This window comes from Toxorhynchites rutilus, chromosome 3, assembly GCF_029784135.1.
Source record: "Toxorhynchites rutilus septentrionalis strain SRP chromosome 3, ASM2978413v1, whole genome shotgun sequence".
Classification (NCBI taxonomy): domain Eukaryota; kingdom Metazoa; phylum Arthropoda; class Insecta; order Diptera; family Culicidae; genus Toxorhynchites; species Toxorhynchites rutilus.
Genome location: NC_073746.1, coordinates 267,830,182 through 267,852,130, shown reverse-complemented (window position 1 = coordinate 267,852,130; position 21,949 = coordinate 267,830,182). Strand labels below are relative to the sequence as shown.

General features: G+C 40.2%; 1 protein-coding gene across 7 annotated transcripts in view; it reads left to right on the top strand.

Moving 5' to 3' along the window:
• The window catches only part of LOC129775988 (nephrin), a 497,623-nt gene that overhangs the window by 371,829 nt on the left and 103,845 nt on the right, over positions 1 to 21,949 (top strand). For all 7 annotated transcript variants that reach the window (XM_055781308.1, XM_055781311.1, XM_055781310.1 and 4 more), the window contains exon 6: positions 12,218 to 12,369. In XM_055781308.1, the coding sequence (XP_055637283.1) occupies positions 12,218 to 12,369 (152 nt within the window). The remainder of the gene's footprint in view (positions 1 to 12,217; positions 12,370 to 21,949) is intronic.

Below are 21,949 nucleotides of genomic sequence, written 5' to 3'. Positions count from 1 at the left end.
TATGACAGTCCCCCTCAGAGAGAAAGGAGGAGTGTCTATTCACTATGGAAACGTTCCCTAAAACATTCGCATGACAAATCTTGCTCCATTTGTTTGATTATTTTTCGATTTATGCTGAAATTTGTCCTTCATTTGTATGGCAGCTCCTCCTTAGAGAGGGGGTGGATAATCTAAGCACTATAGAAACATTTATTGCACCCTAAAACCTCCATATGCCTAGTTTGGTTTCATTTGCTTGATTAATTCTCGAGTAATGCAGAAATTTGTGTTTCATTTGTATGGCAGCCCCTTGGAGAGGGGGGTGGAAAGTCTAACTACCATAGAAACATTTATTGCACCCTAAAACCTCAATATGCTTAATTTGGTGTCATTTGCTTGATCAATTCTCGAGTAATGCAGGAATTTGTGTTTCATTTGTATGGCAGCCCCCCCTTAGGGAGAGGGGTGGAGAGTCTAACCACCATAGAATCATTTATTGCACCCTAAAACCTCCACATGTCAAATTTCGTTTCATTTGCTTGATTAATTCCCGAGTAATGTAGAAATTTGTGTTTAATTTGTAAGGCAACCCCCCCTTAGAGAGGAGGGAGGGGACTCAAACTATCACGAAAACCTTCCCCGGGCCCAAAAACCCTTACATACCAATTTTCATGTTGATCGGTTCAGTAGTTTCCGAATCCATAATAATCAGACAGACAGACGTACAGACAGAAATCCATTTTTATATTTATTTATTTATTAATTATTTATTATTTATTTTTCGTATATATAGATATAACACTATTGAAATATAGTGAATAATGGCACAATTCATGAAAAAATCCTTGCAAGGAATTCTTCCCAGTTGAGCAGTTTATTATCACATTCAAAATATTCAGCAAAAGGAAGGTTGTCTAGTGATTTCAAATAATAGTTTTGCTAAAAATTTTATACTAACAAAAAACTGTAGCTATCTGTACTTTATGATGAAAATCTGTACCCTGTACCGTACAGAATCTGTACCAGAAAAAACGGAAAAAGTCTTCACTCTATTGAAACTAATATGTGTTTATTTATCACAAAGATAATTTTTTCTCATAAATTTCTTAAAATTAAGTACGGATTTCACGCCAACTCGACCAGATGTTGGCATGACCCTCTCAGAACTAAATGAAGACCTTACCTGATTAAGGAACTTGACATACTTAGGTTTCCGAAAATTTATCTAGACTAACATATGGAAAGAGCCAAACATTTTTGACAATTTTCTATAACATTTTTTTACTTAAAAATGGTAAGTCCTACAAAAAAGGTATCTATGGAAAAGTTTTTCGGAAAATAATTGAATTTTTAGAAAAAAATATTTAAAAAACTAGTTTTTGAAAACCTACACTGAAAAAAATCGGTTTTAAAAACTAAAAGTCGTTCTAAGCCAAAAAAGGCTTTCTAACAAAAACTTTTTCAATATTTTATTGAAATTAAGTTTATTTATTTTTTCAGTGCAGAAAGCCAACTCAAAACAAATAAATACTTATAAAAAAAAAAGTTGAATTAGTGTTTTAGAGGTCTTTATTTCAAAGCAAATGTAATAAAACTTATGACATTTTTATACCATGTACATTTTAACTTATATTCTAAGAGATACAATCATCATATCTTTCCTATTTTTTTCTTTTTATCTTACATTTTGAAGATTTTGGGATCATCTACTGAATTTGAATACCTTTTAGCTGTGATTTTATTTTCATCTACGGGAATAAAGCAATTAAATTTGTGTGCTCCTGATATTGTAATCCGCATGATTGAAAAGTTCCTCAAGTTTTCTTGTCTTTTGACGTAGGATTGCGTCTTTCGGGAACATATTGGGCTACAAATTGAAAATCGAAAATCGAGCACATCGTGAAAATTGTCCAATTTCAAACGCTCATTGCTCAGTCCTTTCATGATGGATTGGTGAAATTTTTGCGTCAACCGATTTTTTTTCCATAACAATTTTTTACATTGAAGAAAATAATATATGTCATGAAACTAACTATCGAACAATTGAAAAATCTCAACCCCTATCCCAATGGAAATACTCACTTCTGATTGGTCGAAATTGACGACACATGCGGCGAGTCCCTAACAGAGACATCAAAACCAAGCTGCCTGGGGGAAATCGGAATTGAAAATACATGAAAGTAGGGGGAGCTTTTGTTCCCATCAAAATGTGTTCCCTAACAGAGATATCAAAACCAAACTGTCTGGGGGAAATCGTCTTTGCAAATACATGAAAGTAGGGGGAGCTTTTGCTCCCACCGAAATGTGTTCCCTAACAGAGACATCAAAACCATGCTTTCTGGGGGAAATCGGCATTGCAAATACATTTTTTATATTATTTTAATTCAACATATCAACAGGTATACAGAACCCTAATGACGCTTACGTACTAATTATAATCATAAACCTATTAGCTAATTGGAGTGTTTGCTATTGGAGTGATGTATCGCATGAAGGAGGGGGAACTTTTGTTCCTACCGAAATGTGTTCCCTAACAGAGACATCAAAACCAAATCATTATTAAAGAGTTTAAAGATGTAATTCTTAAAACATATCCAAGATCAACAGATGACCTAACGGAATCCTACGTCGACTATGCGGTCGTGTCTCAGACACAACCCTCCTGTGACTTTTTTGTATGATGTTCTTTCGATACGTAACAGAAATTCAATTTTTTTTTCCAAATTACAACGGTTTGTGGTCAGTCATTGTTGAAAAACGATTTCTTCTTTTCCGCTTTCCTCTAATGGAAGAGTTGTTTCTTCATGAATTGATGATTTAGAAACACAATCTAAACAGCTCTACAGCTTTATGATTTCGGAAAACTAAGTATGCCAAGTTGCTTAATTAGGTAAGGTCTTCACGCCCAGAAAGTTTCATCAAGTTCTGAAAGGGTCATGCCAATCCCATAGACGATGTCGGGGTATAACCGTGTAAAATTTAATTTTTTTTTTTTTTTTTTAACCACTTATATTGGTAGCCTTCCTTTTGAAGGGCTAACCGTACTAATAGTCCAACATATGACAACACCAAACACGGTTTCTTTCACAACATTACAGTCTACATCGGATATACATTAAACACTCTATTTACATTAACATAATACATAACATAACTTTAAATCAATAATTAATTGCAGCCGGTATTTAGGATTCCATCCGATCGGGAGAAACGGGTCCAACCACACACTTCAATGATGATGGCTTATTCTCTTCCTAAAGATGATTCGCTCTTCGTCGAGTGGAGTGACGTAGCCTCTTCTCACGATGTAGATAGTGATTGCCTCCGAAATAATTGCTCTTGTTTACATTCTCCTGATTATTTTCGAACTCATGCAAGAGAAGACAGCTTCCTTCCAAGTCAGGGCTGTAGCCTAGGGCTATTTCCAGACATCCTCACCCACCCAGAAATAGCGTGGATTTCTGAAAAGACATAAATATCCTCTTCGACCATATGGGAGCGGGAACGGATAGGTAGATGATAGTATGCTCGAAATTGGATAATTCTCAATAATTTTCTTCATTTAATTCTGGCAAAAAACAAATCTTTTCGATGGGTCTTCGAAGCGAACCTGTAGCTGTTTTCAACGTTACTACACGCACTATTCCATCGCTTCCCGGGTGAATCTCCTCGATTCTTCCCATCTTCCAGCGCAATGGAGGCAGATTATCTTCCTTGATGATGACCAGTTTGCCAGTTTGAATGGGTATCGGTGGTTTCCAGCGTTTCGAACGTCCTTGCAGTTGACACAAATACTCTCCTTGCCATCTCTTCCAGAAATGTTGTAACCTTTGTTGAATAAGTTGCCAATGGTGCAGCCGATTGCTTGGGATCGCCAATAAATCCGGTTCTGGTAAATCTTGCAGTGAAGAACCAATTAGGAAATGCGCAGGAGTTAGCGGTTGCAAATCACACGGATCATTCGAAATAGGAGTTATTGGTCTGGAGTTAAGACAAGCTTCTACTTGTGCCAGCAAAGTCGTCATGTCTTCTATCGACACTGGATTTTCTCCAATCACTCTCAATAGGTGATGTTTCGCTGATCGTACAGCTGCCTCCCAAAGTCCTCCAAAGTGTGGGGCACTAGGGGGATTGAAGTGCCACTGAACGCCTTCATCTGCACACATTCTTGATATCTTGTCACTATGCTGTTTATCCCGAAGTAGCCGCATGAACTCTCGAAGCTTGTTCCTAGCTCCAACGAAATTTGTGCCGTTGTCCGAGTATATATCGGTGCACTTTCCTCTTCGCGCCATAAATCTTCGTAAGGCTTGTATGAATCGATCTGTAGATAAATCACTCACTAGTTCCAAATGTACCGCCTTAGTGCACATGCATACAAATAACGAAACGTAAGCCTTGACTGCTGTACGACGAGGTCCGGGTCTTATGTAAACTGGTCCAAAATAATCAATACCGGTTTTTGAAAATGGTCTGGATATGGTTACACGAGCGGCTGGTAAATCACCCATAAATTGCTGTATTAGTGATGGTTTCGAACGAAAACATTTGATACATTGATGCACAATTTGTTTGGCAGTACTCCGTCCACCTAGCGGCCAGAAACGAAGTCTAACAGTGTTCAATAAAAGTTGTGGCCCTGCGTGGAACAGACGTACATGATAATGTTTCAATAGCATTCGCGTGAAGCGATGACGGGCTGGTAACACCATTGGATGTTTAGTATCATCGCACCCGGCAGCATTCCGCAACCGTCCACCAACTCTCAAAACTTGATCCTTGGATACATATGGGTTGAACCACCGGAGCGGAGAATTTCGGGGTACCGAATCATTCTTCAATAATGCCTTCCATTCTTCAACGAAACATTCCTTTTGCACACAACGTACTAATATTCGTTCAGCGCGATGAAGCTCATCAGTTGTGATAAACCCAGTTCTTTTATCCGGAGATTTTATCAGATACTCCATTAGACGCAACCAAACAACTGTGCGCCGAAGTAAATTCGAGTACGATGAAAATTTTTCTAAATACCACTCGTTGAATTCAGCCGTGGGTGAAGTTGTTGTAGGAGCCGCGATTACCAAATGTCGTCGTTCATCTTCCGCTTCATCATGTTGGGTAAAACCTATAGAAGGCCATTTGATCGATGTTTCAGCTAACCAATGAGGTCCATACCACCAAATTTCATTTTGCTGGATGTCGTTTGGGAAGATTCCTCTCGATATCATATCTGCTGGATTCTGAATTCCGGAAACATGCCTCCATTCAAATCCTTCTGTGATATTCTGGATCTTGGCTACTCTATTGGCAACATACGTGGTCCAAGTCGTGGGAACTGATTGGATCCACCGTAGCACACATGTTGAGTCAGTCCAAAAATATGTCGGTACATTCAAATGAGTAGCTCGCATGGCCTTCTCGAATAATTGGGCGGTTAGTAGAGCTCCACAAAGTTCCAACCGAGGTATAGATTGCGTTTTTAGTGGAGAAACCTTTGATTTCGACGTCAACAATCGCACAATTATCTTCCCTTCGGAATTCTCGCTACGCACATATATGCAGCCACCATAGGCCTTCTCTGAAGCATCTGAGAAACAGTGGAGCTGTACCGAAACTGCTCCTGGAATAATGACACAGCGATCTATCCTTATGTTGTTCATACTGTGAAGCTGCTCATAAAATTTGCGCCAGCTCTCACCCACCATTGAAGGTAGTGGCTGATCCCAATCAAAACTGTGATTATTATTGCAGCGCAATGTCCATATTTGCTGCATAAATACTTTTGCTGTTGTTGTGACCGCTCCAATCAGACCTAGTGGATCGAACAGCGTAGCTATGATGGATAACACTTGTCGTTTGGTGATAGGTTTAGTTTTGTCCAGTGGGGAAATATTGAACGATACCATGAATTCATCCCTTTGGGGCGACCAATTCAACCCTAAGGTCTTCACCATCGAATCAGGGCTGATATTGATTCCAAAATAGTCACGAATTGCCAGACTTTCTCCAGAAATTCCGTGTAGAGCTTCAGGGCAATTTGAAGCCCATTTTCGAAGCCTGAATCCTCCCCTTTTCAACATCTCGTTCAACTGGATCTGAAGCTCCAACGCCTCCTCCTTTGTATTTGCACCCGTTATCACGTCGTCCATATATATATCTTCTTCCACTGCTTTGGCTGCTAGGGGGAGGGATTCTCTCTCATCCATTGCCAGTAGTTTGAGCGTTCGAGTTGCTAAAAACGGTGCTGGCTTTGTTCCGTAAGTGACTGTATTAAGTTCGAAGGTATCAACTTCCTGATTTGGTGAAGGGCGCCAAAGTATGGACTGATAGTGCCGGTCCTCGTATCGAACTAGAATCTGTCGAAACATCTTCTCGACATCAGCAACGAGCATAATTTGCTTGATTCTACAGCGAAGAACTATCGAACGTAAGTCATCCTGAATAACCGGTCCCACCAATAATCCATCGTTTAGAGCTACTCCCGAGGATGTTTTGCATGACGCATCAAATACTACTCGAATTTTTGTTGTGGTACTAGTCTCCTTGACTACTGGATGGTGTGGTAGATAGCATCGTTCGGTTAAGTCTTGATCGGCTTCAGTAATCTTTTGCATGTGACCTAGCTGCATATATTCCTCCATGAACAGCACGTACTGTTCCCTTAAATTTACGTCCCTTGCAAGTCTCCTTTCGGTTGACAGTAGACGCCTTAATGCGATGTCCCTTGATTTGCCCAATCTTCGCACAACGTCCTCCTTCATTGGTAGAGCTACAGTGTAACGTCCGCTGGATTCACGATTTACAAAATGCATGAAATGCGATTCACATTGAGTCTCCTCTGGCGAATAAAGGTTGACTGGGTTGACCTCCTCACAGGACCAAAATTTTGTTATCAAATCCTCCAATTTCTCGGAAGCGGATACGTTGCAACTCATTTTTGTCGATTGATCCGTCATTGATTGTCCTCCACACACAACCCATCCAAATACTGAGTCTTTCAGGAAAGGCATTTCTCCTCCGAGTGAAATCTTTCTTCCGGTTTCGAAGAATTCAAAGAACGACTCAATACCAAGAACCATATCTACTTCCTGAGAGACACAGAATGAAGGGTCCGCTAGTTCTATTCCTTCGGGAAATTTCCAACCATCGGTGTTCACGTTTCTAGTTGGCAAATTTGCTGTTACCTTCGGAAGTACGAGAAATTTCATGCTTCGTGCGTAGCTCGCCACACGTGAGCGTACCACTGCCCTTATTCTTTGTTGGACCCTTGACGATGCCTGTCCAATTCCAACGATAGCAATATCCACTTTCTCTCGATATACCTTCAGATGTTGACTCAACCGTTCGGTAATAAAATTGCTTTCTGACCCTGAATCTAGTAGAGCACGTGCAGGATGGCGATTACCAAAGTCATCCTCTACAATGACCACCGCAGTGGCGAGAAGAACTTGAGATGTATAACGCAAAGCTGCACCCGATACTTGGAGATTGCTCACTGTCTTACTGCATACCGGAGTTGGACTTTCCCTTGAATCCTTGGAAGTAGATGCGGTGGATGCCGGTATTACCCTTGGACTAGCATCCTCTTCCGGTTTAAAACATACCAATGTATGATGGCGCCCGCTACAATTCCGACAAGAAAAACTGGAGATGCATTCCTTAGCTTGGTGTCCCCGTCGGAAGCAGTTCCTGCATAAACCGTGTTTGAGTAATAAGGAATCCCTATCTGCAACTGACATCGCTTGGAATTCACCGCATTGGTATAATAAGTGATCCGCCGAACATGCGACACAGCGCCCTTTAGTTGCTTGAAAACTACCGAAACTAGCCTTTACTGTCGATAATCTCGGTTTTAGTAGGACAGACTGTTGATGGGTACCCTTGTATGGCAATGATGGCAAGGATTCCAGAACTCTTATTCGTCGATGGAGAAACTCGGTCAATTCTTTCAACGTATCTTGCTCTAACGATGATGAAAACTCCTCCCAAGCTCTTCGCGTAGTCAGATCAAGGCGTGATGTTAAAATATTTATTAGGAGAAGATCCTTGTATTCCATCGGTTTCACAATCTGATCTAAGGTCGAGACAGTCCTCTCAAAACCCTCCAGAAGACTATGAAGATCAGATAGCGATTCTCTGGAGAGCGTGGGCAACATAAACAGTGATTGTACTTGACGTTTCTTCAGCTGCTTGCTATTGTTGTAGCGACTCATCAACATCTCCCAAGCTACCAAGTAATTGTCTTTTGTTATGGGTAGTGGATCAATCAGAGTCTTCGGTACACCTTGGAGACATCCCTTTAAATAGTGAAACTTCTCTACCTCTGGTAAGTCTCCTTTCCAATGTATAAGTGAGGTAAAAAGGTCCCGAAAACTTAACCATTCATCTATGTCTCCACTGAAAGATTGCAGCTTAATCTGGGGTAACCGAACATGGTCGACCGTAGAAAGTACAGATGAGTCACCCCTCAGGGATTGATCCTGCTGCGCCGGCTCCTTTCTTTTCTTGAGTTCATCCATCAGAAAAGCTTTGGCCTGGTAATAACGATTATTGAACTCTAATCTATCCTTTTCGTAAACATCGTCTTCTTCTTCGAAATCATCATGGGATATTATTTCGGTGACTGTACTTCGAAAAGTTTGCCATAACTCATCAATATTCTCCAAGCGCACTTCTACTTGCGACGCAGTGGAATCCACTTGAAACTCCTGCACATAGCGCCAGATGTCGTTGAATGTTGACTGTATGTCTTTCAACTTCGCCATCAACATCTTTAGCGAAGGGGTCTTCTTGGTGGACGTCGCGGTGGGAGGCATCGTTGCAGTGAACCAGAATGACGAAAGAAAAGGTGTAGTTTTCCACAAATCCTCTTGCTTCGGTGAACATATACTGTTCTAACTAACCTGACCAGTTATCGAATTCGCCCTATGACTTCAGAATTACAGTTTCAACACGCACCGAGAAGCTACAAGTACCAAGTCTCAGTTCAATGGATCCTTAATCAATCGATGCAGGTGGTAATAGGCGAGGGGGGAGGATAATAACACTGGCTGTAGTATCCACAAGAAAGCCTTCGGCTGGGCATATACTGTGGCAACTCACCTAGAGAAACAACAGCGTCCACCACGTATAAAATGCAATAATCTCAGTTGACGTTCTTCGAATGCACAGTTTTCTCAGTAATGCATTTTTGGCCGGGAGTGCCAAAACCAGGGAAGGAACAATAAATGAATCGAAGAGAATTTTTATTTCATCAAATTGTGTATATTTCCGTATAATCTAGCTTCGGCAGACATATGCTCTATGCACTAACCTGGGAAAATATACACGGCGCCTCCTCTTCGTCACTTTTCCTTCTCCAATGCTCAATTATTAGCAACCAGATGTAACCATTTAAATGCTTGTATCTCCTTTCGGTCGTCTTAGCGGGAGAGCTCGATCACTTCAAATGCTCGAAATCAGTGTACAGCATAAATTCCTTATAAACTTCAATGGAGACGTCGTGGCAGTATTTACGATATCGGAACAATGGCAGCAAATTATCAACACAAAGAATGGTCTTATTGTCCAACCAACTATAGTTCCTTTTAGTAATTTTTTAACCGAGATTAAGCTCGCCGACATCGAGCGCGAATCCAAAGTAATAAGATCCGGTTCGAAGGACCAATGTCGGGGTATAACCGTGTAAAATTTAATTTTTTTTTTTTTTTTTAACCACTTATATTGGTAGCCTTCCTTTTGAAGGGCTAACCGTACTAATAGTCCAACATATGACAACACCAAACACGGTTTCTTTCACAACATTACAGTCTACATCGGATATACATTAAACACTCTATTTACATTAACATAATACATAACATAACTTTAAATCAATAATTAATTGCAGCCGGTATTTAGGATTCCATCCGATCGGGAGAAACGGGTCCAACCACACACTTCAATGGTGATGGCTTATTCTCTTCCTAAAGATGATTCGCTCTTCGTCGAGTGGAGTGACGTAGCCTCTTCTCACGATGTAGATAGTGATTGCCTCCGAAATAATTGCTCTTGTTTACATTCTCCTGATTATTTTCGAACTCATGCAAGAGAAGACAGCTTCCTTCCAAGTCAGGGCTGTAGCCTAGGGCTATTTCCAGACAGACGAGTTGGCGCGAAATCCGTCTTAGATTGTGTGCATTACTCCGCTAACATTTTTGTTGAATGTATGATCAAGTACTGGATAATTTGTCGTGGATAATATTATGTTAAGGATGGGGAAGTTTATCTAGTAACGTAAATGCCATTTCAAGAGAAAAAGAAGATGCAAATATTCATCTCCGTCGTCTTCATCAATTGCTGTTACAAAGAATATTAGTGTAACATTTGGAATTATCTTGAGCTTGAGCTTGGGTAGAAAAATTCGTGTAATATTTGAAATTAATCTCATGAAAAGTCCGATTCCGGATTCTTCTACTTTGATGAAATAGTTAACTTGCTTTGTAGATTCATGAGCCGAACATATTCTGTGGAAATTGCCTATTATAAATCATTAGAAAAACAAGACTCACTCTGTATGACGTACGAGAAAAATATTATTAAAACTTCAGCAAGTATATGAACTATTTCACTCGGCTTCGCTCCAATGAAAGTAAACATATACACATGTTACCCTTCAGGTATGTTGAGTAATAATTTATTTATTTATTCAACAAACACTCAAGTTTTTCCCCTGCTAAATGTTGAAGAAGAAAAAAACTTTGAAATGCACCAATTTCTTCGAGCTATCCGAATAAACGGGTCAACAACTCTATCCTTGAGGGCAGCAGGAAAGCAGTTGTCCTACTCTGGGATGGAAGGCAATGCTTATTCCGTTGGCCCCAAAGTCCTTGTTTTTGTTGTCCTGGCCTTCGCTGGGAAACTTTTCGTAATTGAACGCTTGTCGGTTGTCGGGTCGGTAGGCAGCCATTGCAGTGGCTTCTCGAATCGACCGACCAAAAGCGGTCGGTTGGGGGGTTCAGACGCAAAAGTTTATTATTGTTTTCTGTGATAGCAGATTAATCAATTTTTTTCGCCTTTGCTCGTCCACGCTTTCAAAGCCGGAGTCCATTGTGCGCATAAACACACACACACACAACCACATTGAGCAAACAGATTTTTGCTCATTTTCTCCCGCTTTTGGTCATCGCGCCATGATGATCAAATTGTTACTTTTGAAAATGCTCTGGTGGAAGCTGCCGTGCGGTGGCAACAGATCACTTCGCCAGGAAATGGGTGGTTTAGTGGCTTTCGCTTCGTCCCGGTGGGTATCGGCACTCGTCGGTGAGGATCTGCAAATATTTTTACTGCTTCAGTGCTCCGTTCATCTAAAGTTTGTTTTGCGATTCTCGAAAATTTAATGGCTGCCGGGCTGAGGACGTGTTTGTGTCTATTGTTCCTGTCCCGTGTTTTAATTGAACGGACGGAAGGCAGTTTTTAATTCAAATTGAATTTTCTTGTTGCTAGCGATTCCAAGCGGCAAGCAGTTAGTATCACTGTTCCGTGCGATAGGGTGACAAGAGATTGCGGCAGCACTGATCCGAATCACGGAAATGTACGCCTCCGGAAAAATCAATATTATCTTTCGAAAGATCCACAAACAATCTAACTGGCCCGGAAGCACCAGCTATGCTATCTCTGTTCCAATATCATTATCGTTATCAGATTTCGCCAGCCGGCAGTCGCCGTTTCAGGGCAAAACTGCTTGTCTTTCGGAAAATTTCCTCCCGTCAACCATCGAGACAATGATGGAACTTTTCAATTACGCTCTAATCCGTGCCATTCCGGATCAAAACGGCAGAACGCTATAATGGCGAAAACAGCCAGTCCATAGCCTCCGCAATAGAATTATCACATTTTAGTGGATTAGATAAAAGGCAGCCTTTCGCCCGAACCGCTTTCCGCCCCTGTTCCCGCTAACCATTCGGCTGAAGGGGAAATTCGTTGCGAAGTAATGAACATTGACGCAGTGTTCCCTATAGCCCCAGTCGTGTCTGAACTGGGCTTTGCCGACGGAGTGTCTCATCATGCTGAAATGAAAACAACTTCAGAAAACGCAACGACAATCCACTCCATTAGGTAATCTTGGAAGGATTTGTCGGAATGACTCCGCATCAATGTCTTTGCCTTGGGCCAATTTTCGTCGTCGAAAGAAAAAGTCTTATTATACTAAAGCATTTCTTCGTTTGCTCTCCTCTCGTTCCTTCCTTCCTTCCAGTGCGTCCATTGATGGTGCGACTGCAGGGCAAAAATCGGCCCCTGTCCGCCAATCACACGTACGATCTGCAGTGCGAGGTCCACGGCTCACGGCCGGCTCCCATCATCACCTGGTGGAAGGGGAGCAACCAAATGAAAGGACACCACGAAACGGTAAGTTGAAAAATGGTTTAAAACATGCAAATCATTCGATGGGTTTTTTCAGCTATCTCTTATCAAGCTTATCCAGTTTCAGATGAGTTGGAAGTATTTTTCAAAGATTGGACATTTGATAATTTTTGATGATTTATTGTAGCTGTCTGTCAATTTAAGGCCAACAATTAGAGGTTTTCATATTTTCTGATTATTCACGGTGTTTTCAACAAGCCAGTTTGTCTAGTCAAAACAACGGAACAAAACAGGATTTTGTCATTTTTGTCAGTTTTTCGTTCTCTCTCAACAAAAACCTTGATACATATTTGAAGACACAGATCGAAATTCTCGCTCGGCTGCGAAATAATTTTTTTCTTTCTGTATTATAGTGACTTTGAACACTTTTGGCTGGTTCGTCACTTATTACTTCCATTTTGGGAAGAAAGTCGGGAGTGAGAATTGAACTCGTGATAAGTATTCAGTCAATCAATCCAGTTTTCAATGACAATGTACAATGTTCGAATTTTCGTAACTTCCTTTTCACCGAAAATTCTTTTTCAGGGAGGAAGAGATGTGGGAAAATCTCTATCTCTGAAGATCAACAAGAATGCTTTTTCGTCTCTCATCTAGTACTAAAATATGGAGCGAAAAATCAAAGCTAACTTTGCCAACGTTACCCTGTTTAGACAGCCAGTAATTGAAAAAAAAACAATTCCGAAAATGAGCATCAAAGTTCATATTACTTTTGATTTACCCTAGAAAAACATAATAGGGCGTTTTGTCAACGAGACGACCGCGTTATTGACGTTGGACTACGAAACTATTTCATTCAATTCGCAATTGTAACTTGTAACATTCGTGGCGCTTTTGTCAGCATAAAAACAAAATAATTAGTAATAAATAGCACACACAACACAGCACCCACCGTACTGTATAACACTTATATGACAGTAAATGTCATCACCTATCGTGCGCATAAAACAGTCGCACAACAAAGCGGCTGTCAAGCATCACTTCCGTGGAGGAAGAACAAAAGCGGTATTCGTTCTCTTTTGCGGCTAACGCTCCGAGTGAACGGACGCTTTTTTCGGAGTGTGTATTTTTTTGGATCGAGTTCTGCCACGTGGCATGTCGGTAAGGTTCGTTGGTTTTTGGTAGCGGCCGAACCGCTAGTGAAAGTAGTCGCGAAACGAAACACCGGAAAAGGTGCGCGCGAGTGATTCACCATTATTATATTGAAAGCCTCGCTGGACTCGTAGCACCAGAAGTGCGAAAACCGCATAGTCTCGCTGGATCCGCGATACGATCACATTGCGGAAGATAAGTTTTGTGGTGCTAAGTGCGTTTTGCATTTTGTCTGGTGTGCCCCGTTTGGCAGTGTTTTTTCGGTGTGCCACTTTTGGCAGCGTTTTATGGGGTCATTGCATTAAGCGGCCCAATTCCCGCGTGTGTAGTTAAATATCAGGTAGCCGCGCCGCATTTGCAACACAAGCGCGCTGTGGAAAGCAATTTTGGTGGCTCTTAGTCCGTCGAAGCGCGTCCCTAGTGTGCCACGTTTGGCAGTGTTTCTTAGTCAGGCCAGTTCATTGATAGGCCGAGTTTCCGTGCAGCAGTGAGTGCCAGCCGAGTCGTGTGGTATTTGCGGCACCAGAGCGCCGCAAAAGTTTACTTGGAGATAGGCAGAGAATCCCCACGGGATCGAGACGCCGCGGGTGGCCCCGGGCGACGCAGCAGAGGCAGCAGGAAATCCCCACGGCTCCGGGCGATGCGAGCGGCGGTACGGCACGACGAGAGTGCCGTTGAGTATTTCCGGCTGGCGGAAAGATCACTCCCTGATCGTGGTGATATGATGACATCTAACTCCAGCAACAAAATACGGTGAGTGCGGGGAAACCCGGTGCTTTTTATGCCTTAGTTGTGTGTGTGCCCTGATTCTTGGAAGTTGTGGTTTATGCTGACGTTTAGGTGTTAACGAGGATCCAATTCCTCCTGTGAGACAGGATCTCGTTACAAACTTCGGATTCTATTTTGGAATTCATCGACATTTGAAATGGGGGGCTTAGAATGCAAGGGGTGTAAGTGACTTGATCGATTTCTCTTCATCAACTTTTTCTTTAGTTAATAACTCAACTGCAAAAACGTCCCAATTTAAGATTGCTATAGAATCCGATAGATGAGGTTCTGACCTATCTTCCACATTGTCAAATACAGCTGGGAATGTATTTGCAGCTAAGTTATGACCAAAAGAGAGAGTCGATGTAGAGATATCGATCAAATCACTTACACCCCTTTCATTCTAAGCCCCTCAAATGATATTTTTAATAGCAAGTTTAGGTGGTCTTGAATCGATCCCCCTTATTCTACACACAATATGTCGTGATTTGTTTATTTATGTCAATGTACTCACTGCATTGAGTGTGCATCACGATCTTCTTCTTATTTATATATCACAATTTATATAGATAATTCGCCTCTAAGCTCAAACCTCTAAGGTCAACTGGAAGATCAAAATTGACTCTCTCATATCTTTCACCATGATGTCACATATACTTATTTATTGTACACTAGCTGACCCGGCGGACTTAGTAACTCCTAAAATTGATTTTTTTATATAAATCTTTCGAACATTCCCGTTTTCTTACCAAGCGAACGTTCGTGGGTTCAATAACAGTCTCTAAACTATTTGAACTGTTGGTGCTGGATTGTTCGAGGTACAATTGTTCCAGCTACATTGCCTCCGAGCAACACGGGTTTATGCCGAAGAGATCTACTGCTACAAATCTTGTACAATACACCTCTTCAATCATACGCGAGATGGTAAAGGGACATCAGGTCGACGCTATTTACACCGATCTCTCGTCTGCATTTGATAAAATTTATCATGACATTGTAATTGCCAAATTAGAGTTACTTGGCTTCCACGGCTCTCTTCTTAATTGGCTTCGCTCATACCTTACCGGTCGTCATATGGCAGTAAAAATAGGTAATCATATTTCCGAATCGTTTCCAGTATCTTCTGGCGTACCTCAGGGTAGTCACCTAGGACCCTTCATCTTTTTACTCTATTTGAACGACGTTAATTTTTCTATTCGTTGCATGAAGCTGTCTTACGCCGACGATTTCAAATTGTATTGATTGATTGGTGTCACAAGAACAGAATGGTGCTAAACGCCTCAAAATGTGCAGTTATCACGTTCTGCAGGAAAAAATCGCCAATCTGTTTCGCATATTACCTGACGGATCATATTATCAATCGTGAGTCAAACATAAAAAAATTGGGTGTCATACTTGATTCGAAACTAATCTTTAAGGATCAGGTTGATTACGTTTCCGCCAAGGCGTCAAGTCAACTCGGTTTCATTTTTCGGTTCGCCAAAGAATTCAGTAATGTTTCTTGTTTGAAAGCTCTCTACTCATCTTTGGTTCGCTCAACACTTGAGTACTGCTCGGTAGTATGGGCTCCTTTTTACGGTAACGGTGTGAATCGCATCGAATCCATCCAACGAAAATTCGTACGGTTTGCTCTTCGTTGGTTACCTTGGAGGAATCGGCTCAATCTTCCAGATTATAAATGCCGATGCATTTTAATGGAACTACAGTTACTAAGCGTTCGCTGCGACGTTTCGAAATCTATATTTATCGCTGATCTGTTGCGATCTGATATTGATTGTGGTGCATTATTGCAACAACTGAACATCAACATCAGACGCGTGAATCTACGTTCTTACTATTTTTAAACGTCCCAGTCTTTCGTACGAACTACGGTGCAAATGAGCCGGTAACCGGCATGTGCAAGGCGTTCAATAAGTGTTACAATTGTTTCGATTTCAATGTGTCCCGTGTTAGGCTTAAGAATTATTATTATTCTTAGTATTCTTCTTATTAATTGATTGTTTTTGTATCCAGACCCTTTTTAATGTTTTCCCGTTTAGTTTAAGATTAGGTTTAGGTAAATGTATCTGTAGGATTTTATGTAGTCTGTTGATATGTAAAAGATGAGGTTTTGCGCCCACTTTGTGGGCTTTTCCCTCCAATAAATAATAATAATAACAGAACCCCTCATTGATAGATCTTCTAATTGGCCATTTACAATTTCCTTTTTGCTATAAATTTCCTAGTTCTTCTACCAAAACTAGTCGATGTAGTGGTTCTCAGATTTTCGTGAAAAACGGTAGTTTTGTTCTTTATCGCAAAACATTAGAACCGTTTTTTTATTTTTCAGTAGGGTGATCGTTTCTATTTTAGGGTTGTCCGAAAAACCAACTTTTTCCTCTTTTTCCAAATATGACTTTTCCAAAAATTCATAACTATTGAACTACTAGACTGATTCAGACGATCGACATATCAAATTGAAGCCAATCTGGTCTTTTTTGAAAAAATACTATACCTGCAGAAAATTCGAATTCTGCTCTCGTTATTATTGATTGTATTCGTTTTTTATTGTTTTCATAGTCTCGGGACCAAACGAGCTTTATTTTTTTGTATTTTTTTCTAGAAATTTGAGGATTTTCCACATACCATATGTCGAAACCAGCGAGGCGTATTTTTTTCGTTCTTGAGTTTTAAATCAATTTTTTCCTTTGTTCCAACAGAAAAATTCATAACTTTTGAGCTACTGGACCGATTGAGATGATCGACATATCAAATTAAAGCCAATCACTGAGGTTTTTTTACATAACATATCCAAAAATCATAGATGTGTTATTTTTCGTTTTTAAGTTATGATTTTTCAAATATAACATGTTTTCAGTCTTCGTTCAATATTTCTATGCGACTAGACTGGATGTATGCGACTAGAATTCAATCAATTGGCAAATGCGTCATGCGTCAAGGCTAGCTAATTGGCTTTAATTTGATATATCGACCATCTGAACCGGTCCAATCGTTCAAAAGTAATACATTTTTGAACAAAGACATCTTTGGAAAAAAAGTGAAAAATGATTTTTGGACCATCGGTTAACTTTGAAAAATCATAACTCAAAAACGGAAAAAACGCGTATATGACGTAATCCTCGCTATTGCTATCCAACCGAATACAACCAGCAGCGTGTGGGACTAAATACGTGTAATGTTGTAATAAACCTAATTAGAGACCTCATTTTTGTTTAAACACACAATGCTGTATTGTAACGACAATTACATTGCGTTTTGAGTTGGAAAAAGCGGTTCGTCGTTGCTAATGATAACGTCTCGCAGGTGAATGTATTTTTCTATGCAGAAAAAAAAATCTGAATATTTTTTGTTCTTAAATTTTGCTTCAAACAATACATATAACCACAAATTTAAACCCCCACGCCCTATTTCTAATCGTGATTTTAGTAGTTTTGTACAAACAATATTCAAATAATTTAACCGTCGGTCGTTTTTCAAACAGAACGAATTTATTTATGTTGTTAAATGACAGATGGCGCTAGAACGAACTTTCATCCACACACTCGCAAGTAGCCTTGCTTCGTCTATGCTGGAAGCATGTTTGAATAAGCACATCACAGTTATTGAAATACTTCAAATCACACTTGTTCGACAATCACGTTGTTGTCATCAATTCTGATAAAAAATCTGCAGAAGAGCACGTGTCTAGATTCAGTGCGCAAGCGTTACTAAAATCATAGAAGGTGTCAGCACAATGACGCGAGAAATTGTGATTCGAAGAAAAAACAATCATCTGGAATTCATCGTTAACGCACATCGCTCTCTCCATGTTCTTCTTCAATAGCACTAACGTTCCCAACGTTCGCCTTCTCATCGTCGTATTACTTGCATTATTTATAGTAGTACTTAGTTCAGATTTCTATACCAAACAATACGCCTTGAATGTACTCTGAGTGGCAAGCTCTAGAATGTGTGTGACCACAATGCAAGTCAGAAGGAATATCTTTGACGAAAAACGGCCGACCGTTCTGAACGAACAAGATGAACTGATAATAAGTTTCAAACAAGGAAAAAATTAGTCTATCATGGCAAAGCATTCACAAGATACTGTTTTGAAATTCTTTTTTCATATTTTTGGTATCCGTCTGAAGAAAATCTGCATCATTTTCTGCTTTTAGAAAATTCCTTGAAATCCATCAGATGTTTTATATGAAGATTATGTTTCTGACCGATGCTGTTAACCAGTTTCTGTTTGAATAATTAAATCAAATCTCGTCTCCCGTACATCAAATTACACTAGAATAGGAAGGATAAAAGGATTGAAATTCAGAATCTCGTATAGAAGTAGCTCAGATTATACTGATCGTGAGGTGGATGAATTCGAATTTTCTATGAGTTAATAAAGGTATTATTATTCAACAAAATTGTAGAAATGGTTCTTGCAAAATGATTCTAACCTTGACCTATAATAAATGCTTATCACTATTCAGACGAGTTAGACAGAGCTAAGAAAAAGAATATACGAGATGTTCATTATTATACATAATAATCATGTTTTATCTCTAGAATAATTTATAGAAAGAGGAAATAAAATTACATTCCCATTTGTTCAACAAATACATTATTCACGAGCAACCAAGTATTTCTCATCTTCGAACCAGCGAGCGATTCGTTCGAGCGATCTAACGCACCATGAATCATGGGATGAATCCGAACAGTTGGCATTGAAATACCGAATCATCGAGATATAATCGCAAACTTGTCGTTCTAAAACATACGCATAATGAAATGGAATATTATCTCATACACTGTATAAATTTTACCTTCATAACGTTCAAACGTCCGAAATCATGCAACCGACATAACGTTCAAACGCCCGAAATTATCCAACTGACATGTCTCTTATAAACGGGAATAAACTCTTTCACTTCACGGAGTTTATTTTTACACGCAACTGTCCGTGACAATTATGATAAACACAAAAAGATTAACAGCGCTATTCTGTATTCCGACGGATTTGCCTTTCGTTCGAAACCGTTATTTCGTTCGAATTATAATTTCGCATTCCCTATTTCTAACGTTTTGTCCATTTCGAAACGAACATTAAATGGCCGAAACTTTCGAAATAGGGAACATGAAATTAAAACTCGAACGAAATGGAAATCCGTCGGAATACAGAATAAGACTGATAGAATGCAATGTTATCAAGTCGTTCGAAATATTTCGAATCGATCGAAATACAGAATAGGGGCCTATGTGAAGTGTAAGTGACGTGAAAGCGTACGTGACAGTGATGTTCGTAATCAGGCCCTTTATGTCTTTGGTACCACCCAACCTTCTTTTTCGGAATTCGTCTGTGTTGAAGCTATCATTATTATTCGCTATAAAATCCTAATTCACTTGAAGCACGTTTAGTTCAGCTAAGATGCATTACTCTCCCAGTTTCTCACTTTTCCCGCTACAAAGCCTATAAAGATACGGCCCACACAGATTCGAAATTAGTCATGTATAATCATCCAATGAATTCGCTTGCAAGAGCACGCAGTATTCGTTGCCAGTGTTAATAAAAGTTTGATGTAAAACAAATTTCGAATTGTTAAGTTCATAATTTCAAGTCATTTCAATAATATAAGGAACCAATGAAAAAGTATCTCCAACAGTCTCCATATGTGGAATGTGCCGGAATGCTTCCATTTCATTTTTGCAATTTCAACTATTTTTCAGATTCACAGCATATGAAACAAATATTAGAGCAATTCCGATTTGATTAGTATGTAAATCATCAAAATCCTTTCGCAGAAAAAAGCAGGTAATAATTTAAAACATGTTTATAAAAACGTGACATCTTTTCTGATTTGACATCAGTAAAGGTAGACGTAGCTTTACGTCAAAAAACCATCGAAGATGATAGGCGCCTGGTGTCAACAGCAAAAACAACAACCCGACACGACAACGTTGGTTTGCATTGCCGTTATTCTTCCTTCTGAGTCCCGACCTCGATAACACATGCAATTTGTATGCAAATTCCGTCGAATAACAATAACAACAACCGTAAATTTATCACCGGTCGGATGAGCCCGGACTGAACTGGAACAGCAGCAGCCAAGCACTTCCGATTTTGGTTCTGTTTCTTGCCACGTTCGCTTTGGATTAGAACGGCACTCCAAATGGGCCAAGTGCACAATGAGCACCCCATCGAGAAGAAACGGTCATAAAATTAAAACAAATTGCGTGAGAACAGTAGACGAGGCGTAGTTTCGCTTTTTAATTGTCCACCATTAGGTGTGAATTGGGTTTCAGCTCATCGAGGGCATTATGTTTGCGCGAATGAACCCTCAACCGTAGCGCCGTATCGTCCACGTTGTCAAGCTTCAACTGTTTTTTTTTTTGCTATGCATAGTTCAAAGCGCAGCTTCATTATTCGTCTCTCGGGATTATCCGATCCGAACAGATGTTTGAAAACCAGTGAGTTTTCCAAGAACCCACATTTTCCATCACTCGGTTATCGCTGCCGTGAACCTGGAAAGGGCCAGGGACCGATGGGAGTGAAATGGGCCCACCACAGCTGTAACCCACATCAACTATAATCATTTCGTCCTCAGCCAAAACTGTTTTGCTGTGGTTGCCACGTCTGCCTCATTTCGGTGAACGAAATAATTATTGCACAGATAATTATTCGCTGAACTCTGGTTGACGATGTTTCCCGCTTTCCATTTTCGGGTAACCGCGGGGTGGGAATAAATCATGCATTAATGATGACGAGCGTAAAACTGTGGGTTTTCGGAGTTTGGTTTTGGCTGACATTAATCGTATTGTGTAGCACAATAAATTCCTAGTGAAGTGTTTGAATGTTTCAATCAATACGAGCTTAGAGCAAGAGGAATATACTGGAATAAAGCATTCCATCATTACTCATTACAAACTCGTTTTTGTGTTTGTATTTTTGATAGGAAATATTTCTACGCGTCTATCACAATTAAAAAAAATATTTTGAATTACTCTTTATTTGTTTATTTGTTCTGGCATCAACAGACTACAGTGGTCCAAATGATATAATTATCAAATGCCGAAGAAACTGTGTAGAATGCCGGCTGAAGGCTTGCTATTGCTGTGTACATGCCATAGTTAGTTCGCCGAAGTATGGTCCGCAGAAAAGGAACTCTCCGCAACCGTCGAGGTGGTACGTTGAGATTTGGGTGGCTTAAAATTTCTGGAGAATCGACGCGACCAGTGAGTGTATCCGCTACAAACAAAGATTAGCTAGCGTTCTTCTGCGGTGCAGTGAATCCAGATGGATCAATAAGCATCGGGTTTCGTAACTAGGAAGCTGATGAGGATTGCGCCATGGAAGCAGGCGAAGTACGTACCGAATGAATCTTCTCTGAACGGACTCGATTCTCTTAATGCCAGTTTGATAGGGCGGAATGGGGAATGGGGACACCAGAGAGAACGTATTCGAACGTGATCGGTTCTTTTTCTAGAGAAGGATATCGTGGAACATTTTAATGGATTTATAACCATACAGTTCGTGGCGCACCATTCGACTACAATATCCAGTTGTCGTTGAAGAAACCAGCAGTCGGCTACAGAACTAATACGGTAATAGATTTTTAAATTATCCGCATACGAAACGCGAGATCCTTCTAATGCCAAGCAAATGTCGTTGAAGTACAGGGTTTTCCAACTTTAAATTCCGAAAGTAAATTGAAATAAAACACACTTAGAATTC